Source organism: Peromyscus leucopus, chromosome 6 (genome assembly GCF_004664715.2).
Source record: "Peromyscus leucopus breed LL Stock chromosome 6, UCI_PerLeu_2.1, whole genome shotgun sequence".
NCBI classification, from domain to species: Eukaryota; Metazoa; Chordata; class Mammalia; order Rodentia; family Cricetidae; genus Peromyscus; species Peromyscus leucopus.
In genome coordinates this window covers 99,615,446-99,632,995 of record NC_051068.1, presented here as the reverse complement: position 1 = coordinate 99,632,995, position 17,550 = coordinate 99,615,446, and the positions used below count along the sequence as shown (strand labels likewise).

Here is a 17,550-nt window from a genome sequence, read left to right as displayed (position 1 = left end):
GTAGGGGAGAGGGTGAGGCCCCTACCATGTTGACTGGCATCACTGGTGAAGTAGAAAAGACTGCATTAGATGAGCAGCGCTATCTGCTGGGTGACAGAGCCAAGGGACAGCTCCCTGTGCTCCATCCTGCCTTTCCCAGTCCTAGCCCCATCACCTCTCATTTGGCATCTCATTTCCTTTGGAGTGTCCGACTCTGTCAGTCAAGTCTTTGTTGCTAAGATAAAATACCATGACCAAAAGCAGCTCATATAAGAGACAGATTGTTTTGGCTTATGGTTCCAGAAGGCAGGTGTTTTTAATGGCAGGATTGGCATGGCCACAGGTGGCCAGAGAAGGAACCTGGGTGATGACATTTTACCAGCACACCAGGAAGCAGAGAAAAAATGGGAAGTAAGGTAAGGCTATACACATTCAGAAGCCATCCTCAGTGATATACTTCCTCCAGCAAGGCTGTACCTACTAAAGTTTCCATAACTGCCACAGAGAGTGCCACCAACTGGGGACCAAGTGTTCAGATACCCGAGCCGATGGGGGGACACTTAGCCAACCCACTACAGCAACCTTTGCCAGCTGCACCTTTCTCCTGGTTATTTTCAGTGTCTAGACAGAACAGGTTTGCACATCAGTTCATGAGTTACACTAACACCAAACAAAGACTAATATCCCAGCCTGTGTTCAAAGTTCCATGGTAGTGCGGGGCTGCCTTTCCCTCTCTTGGATATATTCCACTAGAAATTCACTACATGGAGATGAGTTATAATAAAGCATGAACGTGCCAAAATAGCTGGAGCAAATTCGATTGAGCTAGGGCAGAATAACAGAAAGGCAAGGCAAATAGAATTCAGAATACACGAACTTGTCACAAGGCAACGTACTTTTCACATGTGCAATAGCAGTTCAGATGAAGTAAAATGCCATCACTCAATAAATAGGAGTAAATACTATGCCTGGGTGAGAGGAAGTTACCAAGTGTGGACTGAAGTGGTGGTGTGGCCTCTGAGCCCTCAGGAGTGAGAGCAGCCTGCTAGTTACCATCAGCACAAGCCTACTGGAACATGGCTGTCACAAATGTTCCGACATGGGGCTGGAGAGAGAGTTCGGCAGTTAAGAGCACCTGCTGCTCTTATAAAGGACCTGACACCCACAAGGAAATTTACAGCCATCGGTAACTCCAGTTCCAGAGAATTCGAAGCCTTCTACTGGCCATGTGGCACACAGTCATACAGTCAGGCACATATTCTTATACATAAAATTAAAAAAAATTCATCTTTTAAAATGTTCTGACATAATAAATTGATCAATTTTCAAATTATGACACCTGAAAAGGTGAATGAATTTTTACAAATTCTTCAAAAAGAAAAAAAAAAGAAGATCTTAAGCACTGAGCAACAATCTCAATGAAAGAGGAATTAATGCATGTAAAAGTAAAGGAATGGAAAATAGTCTTTTGTCTTTCAAGGATTTTTAGGATGGAAAAAAATAACCAATTCCGTAGTGCAGTAGGGTGATAAGATAGAAGCAATTGTTAAACAGAACAGTTTAGCGACCAAGGCCAGCTGAGTGTTGGGTGACTCATCATCATTAAAGCCGTTTAAGTGTTTATAAATACCAGAGGGAGATGATGTGCTGATGAGATTCACATTGAAAGAAGTGGCCCCGTGACTCAAGAGATGCCTTCTATGCCTGCCCTGCACTCTGCAGTGAAAATACTATGCAGTTTTGTCTAATGGGGGTTTCCGACTGTACAAAGGGGCCGGCACTGCTTCAGCTGGATTGTAAGGATTGGGGGTTGGTTTTTCTTCCTCCCTATCAGGCTGTGTCAGAGAAATCTATCTCATCCCAAGCTAGCACTATCCAACCCTTGTATGCACGGAGTGCAGGGAACAGAGCCTCAACAGCAGTTGAATTTCTGTGGATGGATGCGAGAGGAAGAAATAATTCCTACATGTGTCTCACACAGGGAAAAACCCAAAGGAGTCACTCTCTTCAAAGAACTATTAAGACCAAGTGTTTCTTTTTTAATAGAAAGAAAATCATCTTAATTAAAAATAATTTGTCTTGTGACACTGTGAAAGGGCAATATTGGTTGGGAGATGAATATTTGAATCACTGAATAGTGATTTTGATGGGGACTTGTTAGGGTTTCTGTAGCTACAACAAAACACGGTGACTAAAAGCAAGTTGGGGAGGAAAAGGTTTTTCTTTTGGCATACGCTTCCATATTGCTGTTCATTATTGAAGGAAGTCAGGACAGGAACTCAAGCAGGGTGTGATCCTGGAGGCAGGAGCTCATGCAGAAGCCACGGAGGAGTGCTGCTTACTGGCTTGCTTCTCCTGGCTCGCTCAGCCTGCTCTCTTATAGAACCTAGGACCACCAGCCCACGGATGGCACTACCCACCATGGGCTGGGCCCTCTCCCACTGATCACTACTTGAGAAAACGCCTTACAGCCGGATCTCATGGAGGCATTTCCTCAACTGAGGTTCCCTCTTCTCTGATGACTCTAACTTGTGTCAAGGTGACACGTAAAACCAGCCAGTGTGGGGACTTAAATAGTGCTCAGTGCAGAAGTATTTGCTGGGTTTATTTTCTAGACTCTGGTCAGCGTCAGCAGTCTCCAACCCCACTGTTGTTCCAGAAAAGTATGTGGCTAAAGTGTCTGTCCGGGAGGATGCTCTGACATCATAGTGGGGGAGCTGTACCACCTGGAGGGTTCAGGACTGGGACTCACTTTATTTACAGCATGCCGCTCATTGAAGTACTGCTCTTGGTTAGGCTCACGGGACAATGAGTGTGTACATATGCAATGTGTAGAACAGGCATATTTTTTTATTATTAATTAAATTTATTCATTTATTACTGCATCCCGACTGCAGTTTCCCCTCCTTCCTCACATGGCCTTTCCCTACCTCTCCTCTGCACCCCACATTCCCTCCCACCCTCCGCCACCCCCTACCCCTCCACACCCCTGCAATCCACTCCTCCTCTGTTTCTGTTTGGAAAGATGCAGGCCTCTCATGGGTATCAACAAAACATGATTTATCAATTTTCAGCAGGACTAAGCTCCCCTCCCCACTTGTATCAAGGTTGAGCAAGGCAGCCCAGTATGAGAAATAGGTTCCCCAAAGCCAGCCAAAGCATTAGGGACAGCCCCTGCTCCCACTGCTAGGAGTCCCACAAATAGACCAAGTACACACCTGTCACATGTATGTAGAGGGCCTAGGTTGGTCCCATGCAGGCCCCTGGCTGTTGGTCCAGACTGGGACAGGCATCTTTTAAAAGCACATTGTTGAAGCTTTAGTGTGGTTAACTATCTAGTATTAGTCAGTGAATAGCACACCAGGACAATGGATTTGACTAGAGAATTTGGTCTTTTGGACAGCATGGTCTTCTGGGAAAGGGATAAATTTCAGAGTGTTAAAAAGATATTATTAACAGAATATTTTGAATGAAAAGTATTATAAAAAGATTATAAGAAATCAAAGGCAGCCAGCTGTTCACTTGGCTGTGTTCGTTTCAGAGGCAAGCTGAAAGACAGGCTTTTGGTATTTTGTTTTCCATTCACAAATCAGAGCCATATACCACTGACACCAGTGGATTATGAATCTCAAATTGTTAATGTCAAGGTTCAGTCTCCAAGACTTCAAATACATTTGTTGTTGTTGACTCCATCAAGCCTAGCAAAGCTTCTGCCAGTCTGGTTAAGTTTCATTCCTAACCCTTTTATTATCCATGACTAACAGATTTCATGCCATCATTTTTCACAAATGGAGAATCAATAATGTTTGCTTAATGGGTGAGCAAAAATGTTGTAAGGAATTGAATTTAAAAATCAAACAAACTGATTTTCACATTTCTTTGTCACACCATAGAAGGGTTTCACTCCCCTGCATGTAGCAGCCAAGTATGGAAGCCTGGATGTGGCAAAACTTCTCTTGCAGCGCCGCGCAGCTGCAGACTCAGCAGGGAAGGTAAGTGGTTTCCGGGGTATGTTTTTATCATTCAACTCTGTTGACTCCTTTTTATCACACATCAGAAATGAAGATGAATGCTCCAGGCAAAAGTGGACTGACTGTTGATGTACACTGCAGTTGAAAAGCATTTTTTTTTTTTGCAGTACCTCTAATATGTATTCTTATCCTAAAGGGCCCACAGCTTCTCTATATCAAGAAGAATCCTGTGATGTACACAGAAATTTAACTTTGGTTCATTGTGACCCGAAAACTGTCCTTGGCTAATTTTCAGTGCAAACGTTCTCAATTTGAGTTTTGTTTCTAATATGAAAATTATCATGTGTCTGTTTGTTCTTCTTTCCATTGACCATATTAATTAATTAATTGATTAACATGTAATTAATTGATAGCACTGTCCATGCATCCTGGTAGCTTCAGAGCAGCTAACGCTAATGTATTAATGCTGAGATTTAAACACCACCCTTACAGAATGGCCTTACCCCGCTCCATGTTGCTGCTCACTATGACAACCAGAAGGTGGCGCTGCTGCTGCTGGAGAAGGGTGCTTCCCCTCATGCCACTGCCAAGGTGAGGATCGCAAACTAGCATTCCCAGTGCCCTGTAGCTATAATCTGAGTATACAGGGCCTTGCTTTTAAATAACTGAAACAGTAATAATTTTAGGGTAACTTCCTTTTTTAACTGTTTCTACCAATCACTTTGTCTAAAACTTCTTTTGCAATTTTTAAAGCTGGAAGTTATCAGTTGAGACTATACATATGAGCTATGGAGATTAATCTTATTCCTAGCTGTCAGTGTTTTAGATACTGAGAAATGTAACTTGACAAAGGTGTTATAGGTTTTTCCTTCTTGCCTATAAAACATAACTTTCATACCCTCATTCCTTCTCACATCAAACTTTTCACTCTGCCCCTATAAGAAGTCTCTTGTTTCCTTACCTTTTAAATGTTCTTCTGAGCCAACTGCATTGTAGATACTTTTAACTGGGTCTCTAGATGACCAATTCCTTCTTGGTGTATATCTTTCATCTATAATCAAACATAGCTCCTACCTAGCCTGGTTACCTATCAACAGGTTATCTTAGTTTATACTGTTTACAAATATATTTTTATATTGGAAAGATACATGAATGCTACATCTTTCTCTCACTCATTTAAAATCATGTTTTAAAATCTTTATCATGATTAGAAAATAGTAGTGTTAGATCCTAACAACACAAATTTTGTCCACCTTTGTGTTCCTTTACCCATCACAGAACCTGACTTATTCTAGGACTTCCACAGCATTTGCTCAGGGAGTGTAAAGAACACTCTAGTTAGAACCATTTGAGTACAAGTATTGTAGCGATACCATAGGAGTTACTCAATTAGATTCTGTGTGGTTACAGTCATATCTGATGCGTAGAATTCAGTGGTGTGAGACTGCATGATTCGTGAGCATTATGGACAGGTCATAGCCAGCTCGGAGCAGGTCATCTTTCAGGGAGAGGGGACTAGAACTGACAAAGGATCAGGAATAGTTGAAGGAATGGGATGCTTCGCCTAGAAGAGAGAAAATTCTAGAGAAGTCTTTAAACAGAGATGAAATTCACCACCAGGTATTTAAGGACTATCACATAGTGGCTGCTGTCCTTTCTTCTCTTGTTTGGGAGAGAATCTAATTATGAAGAGACTTTCAGATTTGATATTTTTATGTCTGTATCTGTTCTAGAGTATACTTGGGATATTTTGTCTTTGGTTGCAAAGATTGGGTATGGTTAGATGGAAGCATGTCATAACTAAGAGTTTGAATTGATTGTCAGCTTAGGTTTATCTTTTCTGGCTGATTATATGTCATTATTAGATTGGAGATAAATATTTGTTCTCTCTGTGTGTGATGTGTGTGTGTGTGAGCTGTGTGTGTGTGTGTGTGTGTGTGTGTGTGTGCTGTGTGTGTGTGATACCCATCTTTTTGTTTCTGTTGTAGAATGGTTATACTCCTTTACACATTGCTGCCAAGAAGAATCAGATGCAGATAGCTTCCACGCTACTGAACTATGGAGCTGAGACCAGCACTGTGACAAAGCAAGGGGTCACTCCACTGCATCTGGCCTCACAAGAGGGGCACACAGATATGGTCACCTTGCTTCTGGAAAAAGGAGCCAATATCCACATGTCAACCAAGGTATTGTTTTCTAGACTCTGGCTTCAATCAAGTCCACTAGAGAAATTTAAAATTAAAATAGAAACTTAGCAAAGATTATTTGGAACAAAAAAGGTGTGTGTGTGTGTGTGTGTGTGTGTGTATGTGTGTGTGTGTGTGTGTGTGTGTGTGTGTGTGTGTGTGTGTGTGTGTGTGTGTGTGTGTGTGTGTGTGCAAAGGAAACAGGGCTTGTCAGAAACCCCAAGATTGCAAGGAAGGCAAAATTATGAGAGCTAGAAGGCCAGGGGATGGCGCCAATAGTTCCCGTGGGTTCACTTTCTATAAGCCTGCATTGTGGGTCTTCTCTTCTCCAGTCAGTTTCATTATCTCTCTGTGCTGCCCTGCATTCTCAGGTTCTTAGTGCTGTGTGAGCATCTCAAGAAAGCTCGCACATAGTCCCCAGGAGTTAAGATCACTGCACTTCAGCAGCCACATTGCCCTGTTTTCTGCTAGTTGTGATTGCAAATCGCAGTAAGAAAGTGGCTAGGGAGCCAGGGACAGAGACAGACAAGAGAGTGGTTCCAGCTGGAGGTTGGAATCTGCAGGTGAACCTGACCTAGCATGTCATGTCTACCACCCAAGCCAAACAGCATTACTTCTATGTAGTGGCCTGAGAACTTAGTGAAATACAGATTGTTAAGCCACCTTCAGCCTACCTTAGGGTAGTGGCTTTGATTAGAAATAATTTTTAGAGAAAGCCCTACAGTAATTTTCGTTTCCCGCCCCCAGTGAATAGCTTTTGTAGATGACCATATTAATTATAATATAATAATCAAGGATATAAAGGTAAAATCATTCAAACATGAAAATGTATGCCTACTACAGATTTAATTACTTATATCAACCTGAAGCCACCTGCTGAGAGACTGAAAATTACAGTCTGCACTTATTAACCAACCATTTGAGTCTCTTGGTGCTTTTTGTCCGTGCCATGTGATTGGGCAAGATTTAAAATAAAGCTTCCTAGGAATTTTCACAAATACTATGCTTTCAACATGTGACTGGTAATCCAGTACTTTTGGAATATCCAGTTCAAATTGGCTTACTAACATTTAACCAGGGTTCTATGGCATGCACTCTTCAGAAGAACTGTGATACAGGTAGATTGGCTCAACTGCATCTAGAGCTCTGGTCCCTGTCTTTATCACTCAGAAGTGACCCATCGCATTCTTCAACTTTGTGTTGGAAGTCCTTTATTATCAAAAGTCCTCCCAGATCCTTTCTTAAAGTGTAATGAGAACTTTATAAGGAATAAGAGTTTGAGCTGTCTATGGTTCTGGAGGATGAGAAGTCCAACAGGATGGCACCAGCACCTCTTTGGCATCTGGTGAAGGTTTTTTTATTACATAATGATGCAATGAAGAGCATCACAAATAGGAAATGGGCGCTTCGCCCTCATAGACTCCTAGAATTCTAAGTCCACCCAGTGACACCAACTTCAAGTAGCATCAATATGTGAATTTGGAGATTTAGTTTTGCCTTGAAATTTTGTCAGATATGTTTTAACCACAACATGGAGCTAGTATAGTCTTCCCAGACTTGCATTTTAAAAAGAGTATACATAAAATCTAATAGTGAAAGCTAATATCATCCAGACAATAGGGAAAGTCTGAACCACATTTAAATCCTGCCTTTCAGGTGGTCATTTGCCCAGCTGGGGAAATCCTGACCCTGAGATACAAAATATTTAATATCAGTTTATAAAGGGGGCATGCAATTGTTTATTGTCTACCTAAAAATATATTCATTTGAAAACAATCAGGAGAAACTTATTTAAACATTAAGTACTGTCTTGAATAGATTAAAATCTTTTTATATATAATATTTTATTAATGCTTTAAGAATGTCATACAGTGTATTTTGGTCATATTCACCCATCATTTTTCTCCCATTATTTCCCCCTCCTCCAACCCCTTCTAATCTCTTGTCTTCTTTAAAAATAAAATAACCCTTGGAGTCCAATTTGTGCTGTGTACATAGACTCATGGGTGTGGCACCATGCACTGGTGGCAGTTGACCTACCAGTGATCATACTCCCAAACGGAAACTGGCTTACCCATCCCCAGAAGCTATAAACTGTCCATACTTCCTCAGTTGTGAGCCCCTCTTCTCATTCCATGCTAGAATATTGGCTAGCTACACCTTGTGTATGTCTTGTGCTAGCAACCCCAGCTGCTGTGAGTTCATGAGGACAACAGACCTGTCATCTCCAGAAGACATTGTTTTGTTCTGCTCCTGTCCAACATCTGGCTCTTACAATCTTTTTGTCCCTTCCTCCATGATGGTCCCCGAGTCTTGGAGATGGGGATGATATCAATGTCCTATTTGTGGCTGAGCAATTCACAGATACTTATTCTGTGTACTTTAACCAGTTATAATTTTCTATGTTAACCACTATCCATTACATGAAGAAGTTTCTGTGTTGAGATCAGAAAGCTGCACTTATAAATAGGTAGATATCTGATATCGTGTCCATTCAGACAAGTAATAGTGGTGGATTCACTCCTGGGGCCTGTGAGCTAACCCCACCCAGCCCCAGGTTCTTAGCCAGATTTCCAGCACCAAGTATGCATGTTTTATCCTATGGACTGAGCCTGAAATCTATTCATAAAGCAATTGGTGAGCTTGGTAACACTTGTACCACTGTTGCGTCATGGGCATATCTAATCAAGCCACTCATTATTGTGGTTCACAGGTTCACAACTGGCTGAGATGACTTTTGATAACTCACCCCAACCCCCAGCAGACTGCCTAGCACTTTTCAGTACTATGAAAACTAGCTATCAGGGAGGAGGCTTCCTGGCCAGTAGCAACTTGATTTTCTCATTTACTGTGACAAAGTGTCTTCAGGATAGGGTCTTATCAAGTTCCGATGATCAATCAAGATAAATTTCCTGCATTGGTTAGAGTGTCTTCAGGTCAGCTCTGACCAACAACTCAAAGAGAAACATTCCAGACAGTACATGAAACTAATCACACAATGCTTCTGAAGGTATGGTTTTTAATTTTCAAAATATATAAAGTGGATTTACTCTGCTCTCTTTGATGGTATCCTTTTCAATGTATTACTACTTGCTTTCAAAGAATAAGCATCTAGCTATCAAATATTTAAGGAGCTTTTTAACTTGCATACAGTCATGAAGAAAATTATTCAGTTTTGGAGGATCCTGACTTGGAAGCCAACTTGGGCTAGCAACTCTCCCTCAAGAAAACACAAGAAAAAAAAATCAACTTGAGGAAGGTTTTTTTTTTTTTTTTTGCTTCTGTTTTTTGCTTATATTCAGATTATTAAGTATCCTCTATTTTGTCTTAATATTAAGACTTTCATGCTGTAGATTAAATAATATTTGTTCATAAATGACAGAATTTTAATGCAAAAAAGATTTCTTTCTCAGGCTGATGTTTTAAGTAACTCACAGCTGAGCTCAGCTAGCTCAAGAATTAATAAGCACCAAGCCCTCAGATGAAAGCCCCCTGTGGTGTCATAGGATGATCTTCTCTCTATATGTGCCACCCGTGTTTCCCATGGTCAGAGCGGCTGTGAATTTCTGGGAATAGTGCCATGCGGGAAGCAATGGTGTTTGAAGGCCATGCTCAGTTTTCTCAGCCTCAATGGTAGTGGGGAGAACGGGAGAACGAGCCTTCCAGCCATGGTCAACAGGGCTAGCCAATCAGCCAGGATGTTAACTGACGTTGAGCAAGGTAGAAACATAGCTAGGTTTGGTGGCATAAGCTTGTATTCCCAGCTACTGAGAGGCTCTGGAGACTCATAAACTCAAAACCTGCTTGAGCTATTAAGTGAATCTACAGCTAGTCTGGGCCCTTAGTGAGACCTTGTTTTATCATCAAAGGTAAAAAGGGAACAGGGGTTGTGACTCATTAGTGAAGTATTTGCATGCTATGCCTGAAGCCCTAGGTGCAATCACCAGTACTCACTGAAAACAGTAGAAGATGGAAATCCTAAGGATATTGGAGTGCTAGTTGGAGGAGTGGAAGACGAGCATGGATATACTCTAAGCTAGACTGTGGGCTCTCCATAAGCAGACACTTGGCTCACAGCTATGTCCAAGTAGTGTGAGTTGTTCCTAGTGTAACAAAAGTACTCAAAAATTGCCTACTAAAATTATATTTGATACCCTTAAATCCTAGATTTGCTCGAGGGAGCTACTCATATGTAGTGAGGCTGCTAGGGTGTAGCATTGGCTGAATAAACTTCTTCTACCCTCTCTGTTCCATAATATTTTTTTATTCATGACTGTACCTTATCCATGTATTCAAATCAACACATTGATTACTGGATACCCAAAGGGTATACTCTCCCCCCACCCCCACCCTAAAATTGGTCAAGTTTTACAGCGCTATATAAATGACAGGATTATTTTTAAAAATTTACCATCTAAAAGACAACCCCTACCCTCCAAAATAAACTGAGTGCTGGAAAAAAATATTCTGAGCTTTCTTCCCATAATTCAATATATTTTAAACATTAATATGATACTTTATTGATGAGAATATTGATTATTGCCAAAGTTATAAAGCTGCAGCACTATTTGTTTGGTCCATTAATTTAAGTAAATAAGTGGACTCATGACGAGGTGTAAGTAGGTTTGAAACAAATATTATTTGGAAGCTTATTAGCTGAACTGTTTTAAAGACTCAAATCATAAATATCAAATACAGAAAATGTAGTAGAAAATGTAGAAAATTAATGCAGAGAATATATCTTGGTTGAAAACTGGTGTTTACTCTAAGGATTTGTCTGACAGGTGAGAAGATGGGATGTCTGGAGAGAGGCCATATGTTTTTCCAACTCCTTTCAAGACAGGACCCTGTAGGTGACAGTGTGCTTCCCTCTCTGATGTGTTCCCTTGCTTCTCTTCTCGCTGCAGAGTGGGCTCACGTCCTTGCACCTCGCAGCCCAAGAAGATAAAGTGAACGTTGCCGACATTCTCACCAAACACGGGGCTGACCAGGATGCCTCCACGAAGGTATGGCCGATCTCTGCGCAATGCTGTCGTCAGTTCTGGTTTGCCTGATTCTGGGTTGGCCTCGTTCAGGGTAGCTCAGGCCCGGGGTCTCTCTTTTTAAAAGTTCATTTCAAGGATAAACCTCACGCTTCCCTGTGTCTGCCCGAATCAGATTGGAGACAATGGCCTCAGGACTCACCCTAAGATTCCAGTTCTGCAGGCTGTCGCCCACCCTCTCACTTCAGTCTCAACTCCTGTGTCTGTCTCAGTGTTTTGCCCCTGTCCTTGTTCTGCCTCATGCCCTTGGTCTCTCTGCGCTATTTTTCTTACCCATTCTTTGTTGTTTTGTCTTATCACTTAGTACTTAGATAAAGTTGTAATAATTTTCACTCCTTCATCCCCCTCCTCTGCTCCTCTCCCATCAGCACACTTCTTCTCAACATGCCCTCTCCAGCTCTCCTGCCTTCTCTTTGTGTGGAGACCAATGATTAATTACTACTTATCTGAACATAGGTAGAAGTTATTCCATGAAGTGAGGACAGTTTATCTACAGCTACACTACTAAGAATTGACACTCTCCCCAGACAAGTGCTAATGTTGACAGCCCCTCTGGGAGGGATGGGTGCCTCATGGGCTCCCCCTCTCATTCAGGATAAAATATGGATGGCCCAATCTGTGCACTTTTGTGCAGCTACAGCAGCTCAGTGAGTTTATGAGTGCAACGGGTATCTCATGTCCGGAAACATCTCAACACATCACCCATTCTTCCTACCACCTTTCGCTCAGTTCCACCTACTTCTACTTCGAGAGTTTTCTCCCGCCCATGGACAGAGCCTATCATTTTGCACTTGTCAGTTATTATAGCTGAGTGAAGTCACCTGTGTGTCTTGTCGCCCTTGCTGATGTAAAGTTCTGTGTGGTTAGCGACCACTCATCCTATATCAAAGGATACCATGTACAGTAACTGAAACCTTACCTTTGTTGATTAACTACTAGAAGTATAATACTTGTACTTAATATGTTAATACTTAATATGTGTCATTACAGCTTGGTTACACTCCTTTAATTGTGGCCTGTCACTATGGAAATGTGAAAATGGTCAACTTTCTTCTGAAACAGGGAGCAAATGTCAATGCAAAAACCAAGGTAAAAATATATGCTCATTTTCTTCTTGATAATCAAATGAATTCTGCCCAGCGTACAATTAGGACACTCTACAACAGCTACAAGTTAATTTTTTGCTTTAAGTTTAATTTTGCTTTCTCGATCTTCCAAAGAAATTTTGAAGAAGCAGTGTAGTTTTCTGATTGTTTAGGGCTTTCCATTCTGATAAACCTTTGATGGCCATGGAGGTCAGCTTCAGAACTGCTTGTGTTATAAAATTAAAACAGTTTGGCTTATCAATTTACTGCAGAATACAGTTGATCCTCAGAGACCATCCTGAAGCCCTGCCAGACTTCCTCTACTGTTTGGGCCCTTGGTTCCATCCCCAAACCCATATCTCCTCCTGTGGAAATGCAGACCTGCACAGCTCACACTGCATATATCCCATTTTAAATAAACTGTCTCATGTGGTAAGGCTTAGAGACAAAAGTGTCAGATGCCTGGGTTGTAAGTTCTCGGGGATAACTCAGAGATGACATGTCCCTAACATTTCTGCATAACGTAGGTCAAAGGTCCAATTTAGACAATGAAGATCAGAGTATCACCAATATCTCAGTGCACATAGATTGGTCCAACTTCAAGGGAAAAGCATGGTGTAACTGCTGCACTTGATGGATGGTATAACTTTGCGACTCATTGCCACAGAGAAATGTGGCATGGTGTGTTTGAGTTCACACATCAGGAAGACCTGCCACAGATCAGGTGCATCCACAAAAGAACATTTAGGGGTTCAGAGCCATCATTTCAAGATGGCACTAATTAGAAATCAATACTAGATGTTTTATAAATCAGTGTTTTTTCTTCTGTCCTCTTAGAAAGAAACAGAAACATTTTTGTGCAAAAGCAGGTTCATAGACTAATTTAAAAAATACTGTATTTTGAAAACTGTAAATAGTACTATAACACTTAAGATTCAAACTTCCAGCCTTGCCCTATGATGGCCATTGTGTAGTTTCTGACCTCCACAGTTCTATGAAACTTTCATTGGTGGGTATTGAAGAGTTTCCCTATGGCTCCTCGGGCTGTAGTTCCTAGCACCCTCCTTTGTTGAGCTGGTTCATACACATAGTCACAACAGACAGAAATGTACAAATGCACCATGCAATGAGACACTGGCAGTATTAGCAAAGATTGATGTGGTTTCATGAGTGTTTGCCCACCAAGATGGTTTTAATATTTAGATGCCAAGTACTGTATTATATTATCTGGACCTCTGTGGAATTAGATCTGTGCCAGACAAACATCTGATTAAGATAAAAACAAAATCTTCTTTGAACGTTTTTAGGGATGTGAACTATATAGCTTTTACTGTGACTTTTGTGGCCGTATGTTTCAGTGCAGTAGACAGATGCCTGTCTTCATAGGCAATCTGTTAATAAGTTCTTCAGAATTTTTTCCACATGGAATGATACCCTTGCAGAAGGAATTATATTTTCTTCCTAATGTTTTGTGTGTCACCGTAGTTACTAAAGAATTGTTTAATTGCTTTTAGAATGTGTACTGCCTTTACTCCACAACTGCTTATAAAACTTGGCGTAAAGATTAAGAAATGTAAACTTTAAAAAATGAAATCATAGCCGGTGTGGCGCACGCTTAATCAGACTCGAGCAGAGACGGATCTCTGTGAGTCGAGCATGGCTACAATGATTCAGAAAGCCAAACTACACAGAAAACTGTTCAAAAAAAAAAAATGAAATCATTATTTGCTTAGAATTATAATGAAACCCTGTCATATTAGATTGAAACAAACTGGACTTGTGAAAAGGGTTTAAACTCTAGTACAAAATGGAAATTTCTTTGATCAGACATACTGCAAAGATACAAAGATTGTCTATGAGGAAATGACTCGTCTTGCTAGCATTTTCATACAATCCTTATGAGCTACGCATATCTTCATGGAGAACTTATTTGGTCCTTCTTAAAGCATAGAGCTTTAGCCACTTCTGTATTATGAGCGAGAAAAATGGAAGTGTGAGGGATTTGGAGCGTTGCTCAACCTCAGTAGGAGGGTAGATTTGAGGCTGGTGTGCCAATGGCTTAGAGAGTCACATAAACGTCAAGCCAATGTCAATATAAAGTTATAGACCTTCTCAAACTTCTGGTGAATATTTTCACTCATCATAGCTTCAGGTGAAGGTTAGATTAAATCACACCCAGGGATCGTTTTTTCCACACCATAGAGGTCAGTCACTGAGCACTCCATATAATATGGTCTACATTGGGGCTAGACTGTTATTTAACCATGACTAATTATATTTAGCACTATTTATGTAGGTAGTCTATCTTTTAAAGTATATTAATATATTAGTTTAGTATATGGAATGCTATTTATATACAAAAGTGTTTAGTACATAGCACATGGTTAGTGAATGTCTATTAAATGAACTAGCTTGAGTGATAATGAAGAAGTAAGGAAATTCATTTGACTGAATATTATAAATAAAATGTAAAGGAAGACTTTTTAGAAAAATAAGTATTACTTACTTCAACCTTCTCAAATGTCCATGGATTGCCTGATTTGAGAGCAGGGTCTTATAATAACCGTAGGGTTCTCAGAGTCTTTTTAAATGAACTACAGTTTCAAGGCATTGGGTTTATTTTATTGTAGCGATCTATAGCAGATGTCAGACTCCTAACATGACAGAGTTAGGGACACCTGAACAGAAAGACACTCCTACATGATGACATTCCCATACATAGAAAGGCCACTGTGACTATATAGAAGGGGTCTTATGACACTCACCAATTCTAACTAACCAGACATTTTATATTGTCAAAATGACAAAATATGCATGTTGGCCATGAGTCTGCTCTGACACTGCATGAAATGTGCACACATGTGTGCATATTCTGTGACATATATATATATACGTCACACATGTATATATATATATATATATATATATATATATATATATATATGTCACTCAAAAGTTACAGCTTGGGCTCTGATACAGATAAATAGATTTTTTTTTTTTGCAGGGAATTGCCAGTTAGCTGCTGATTTCCATGATCTTCTGTATAGAAAGTAAACCTAGAGTGATTGTGGAGAAATTGATTAACGCTGTTATTTTCAGTTTCATGGTTTCTGAAATGGGGAGAACAATATTCATTTATGAATCATTTGTTCACTATTCATTTAGTGAACTATTATTTACAAAATACCTTTCATATACTAAACACTACAAGTCATTTCAGAGTGAGCATGAAGATTAGAAGAGACATCACTCTAAGGTCCAGCATCTAGCACACAATGAATGCCCAGGGAATGACTCTCATTCCACCATCAAGAAATCCAGTAAAAATTCTGAGTTAATACGAATACATAACTAATATGTGCTACCCCTGTCAACTACGACAGTTCTGCACAAGACTGGCCTCATACTAATCCTAACAGCGAGGCCTTCCAAGTCAGGGCTTTCATCTCCTTGAAAGTTTTGATCACACTGTCAAAATTCTAGTTTTTAAAGACACATTTTATTGGGGCAGGGCATTGGGCTTCCAGTGAAGTTTTCTACTCTAAAGTTTATGCATGCAGTCTTTTAGAACCAAAGCCTGCTCCTGAGTTAAGCATGAGATTCAATTCTCTTTCATTGTTGTAGATCTTCTAAAGCTAACTTCAAGGGTTGTTAGGATGGTCATGATGAACAGTGGCCTGGGTGACCCTTGGCAGCCTTCAGCTCAGCATCAACTCACTCTTCATCTTTCCTAAGGAAATAGGTCACAGCTCTATTGTTCTTTCCCATTTTAAATCTCCTTTCTCTGTCAGCATTTTAAATGTCAATTGGTTAAAATACAATGACAGTTATAAATTGGAGTCTGTTTATCTCATGTTTCATAATCTAGTCTCTCCTTGTTTAGTCCGCCATACGGTGTGAGGGAGTGTTTGTTGCTGAGAAATGGGTTGCTGGGAAAATTGTGCTCCAAATAAACAATGAGGTGCTTGATGGGTCAGCTGTAAATAAGACAAGTGAAGTAAGAGTGAAGACTAACCTAATTCTCTTCTCTCTCTCTGCAAATCGGCGCCCCCGTGGTCCACAGAACGGCTACACACCTTTGCACCAAGCTGCCCAACAGGGACACACACACATCATTAACGTCCTGCTCCAGCACGGGGCCAAGCCAAATGCCACCACTGCGGTAAGGAGGCTTGCGTTCCTTCCCGGGTCTTTTCTCTTCCTCTTCTCTTGCCCTGGTGTCCGATTGTCAGAGATTAAGTGTGACACATCCTCCTCAAACAAACTCCCAGCCTGCGGAAAGCCCCACACTTCGGGAAAATCCTTTCTAGAAGTCTGTGATTTCTGGGGAGTGCTTGCCTTGCCGGGAAGGAAGTCAGTTGGGTCTCTGGGGAGTAGGGGCCTCCACTTGGGCTGCTGGCAGGGCTTTGCTTACAGCTGGCTCTCAGATGTGAGTGCCTATTCCCCCCCCCCCACCCCCCCCCCCCCGCAACCCCCACCCTTCCTCCCTGTCCTCTTAACGGGGCCCAGTTTCTGAGCTGCTGGCTTAGAACTGCCTCATTGGGATGTGGAGCCATTGAAATGTAAACTAAGCGGCGTAATTAAACAAACGGGGTCCCCAGTGGCCTGGGACGGAGGCGGCTGGAATTGCTGGCTTGTGTACTTCTTGCAGCTCTGGAGCTCCTGCAGAGCAGAAGCTAAATCTGTCACTGGGTCCCTATGGTAGCGTCTTACCTGCAGCAGATGGCCTGACCCTTGGTGAGCAGTGAGTGGACCAGGTTCTAATTTTGGCAGACACCATCCTCGGTCCCAGAGGCGGCTTTAGAAGGCCCGTGCAGCATTTGGAGCTGCTTGACAAGCTCAGGGTTAAAGCATCGAGTGCTTCTTATTAAAAAGCACAGGCAGATGCAAGCTTGTTGTGTTGCCATGGTGACCTGGGCTATAGTCTACAGAAGTTACCAAGACAGATTTAGATGTAATGGTAAAAACTAGTGATTTTCCTGAGCTGTGCCTTGTTTTGGAAGGAAGTGCTGGCTCATGCCGAGCTAAGAGTGAGCTCATTGGCTCACAAGGCAATCCTCCCTAGCCTTTCTCACTCTTTCCCTCTTTCTCTCTCTTCAGAATGGTAACACAGCCCTGGCGATTGCTAAGCGGCTGGGCTACATCTCCGTGGTTGACACCCTGAAGGTTGTGACTGAAGAGGTCACTACCACCACCACGGTGAGTACCAGCTGGCGACTGATCTGCTCCTGTCCTCTTGGTTTTCCCGCCACGTACTTTTTGCTCAGTGTTTGCAGCTTCTGTGTTG

At 41.4% G+C, this 17,550-nt stretch overlaps 1 protein-coding gene across 50 annotated transcripts in view; it reads left to right on the top strand.

Moving 5' to 3' along the window:
* Window positions 1-17,550, top strand: part of Ank2 (ankyrin 2) — a 596,100-nt gene that overhangs the window by 497,891 nt on the left and 80,659 nt on the right. For 46 of the 50 annotated variants that reach the window (XM_028856374.1, XM_037207067.1, XM_037207070.1 and 43 more), the window contains 7 exons: window positions 3,873-3,971; window positions 4,443-4,541; window positions 5,939-6,136; window positions 11,044-11,142; window positions 12,169-12,267; window positions 16,327-16,425; window positions 17,364-17,462. In XM_028856374.1, coding sequence (XP_028712207.1) covers window positions 3,873-3,971; window positions 4,443-4,541; window positions 5,939-6,136; window positions 11,044-11,142; window positions 12,169-12,267; window positions 16,327-16,425; window positions 17,364-17,462 — 792 coding nt within the window. Of the gene's footprint in view, window positions 1-3,872; window positions 3,972-4,442; window positions 4,542-5,938; window positions 6,137-11,043; window positions 11,143-12,168; window positions 12,268-16,326; window positions 16,426-16,871; window positions 17,001-17,363; window positions 17,463-17,550 lie in introns of those variants that run through there. The other 4 variants (XM_028856382.2, XM_028856524.1, XM_028856517.2 and 1 more) reach the window with 2 other exon arrangements.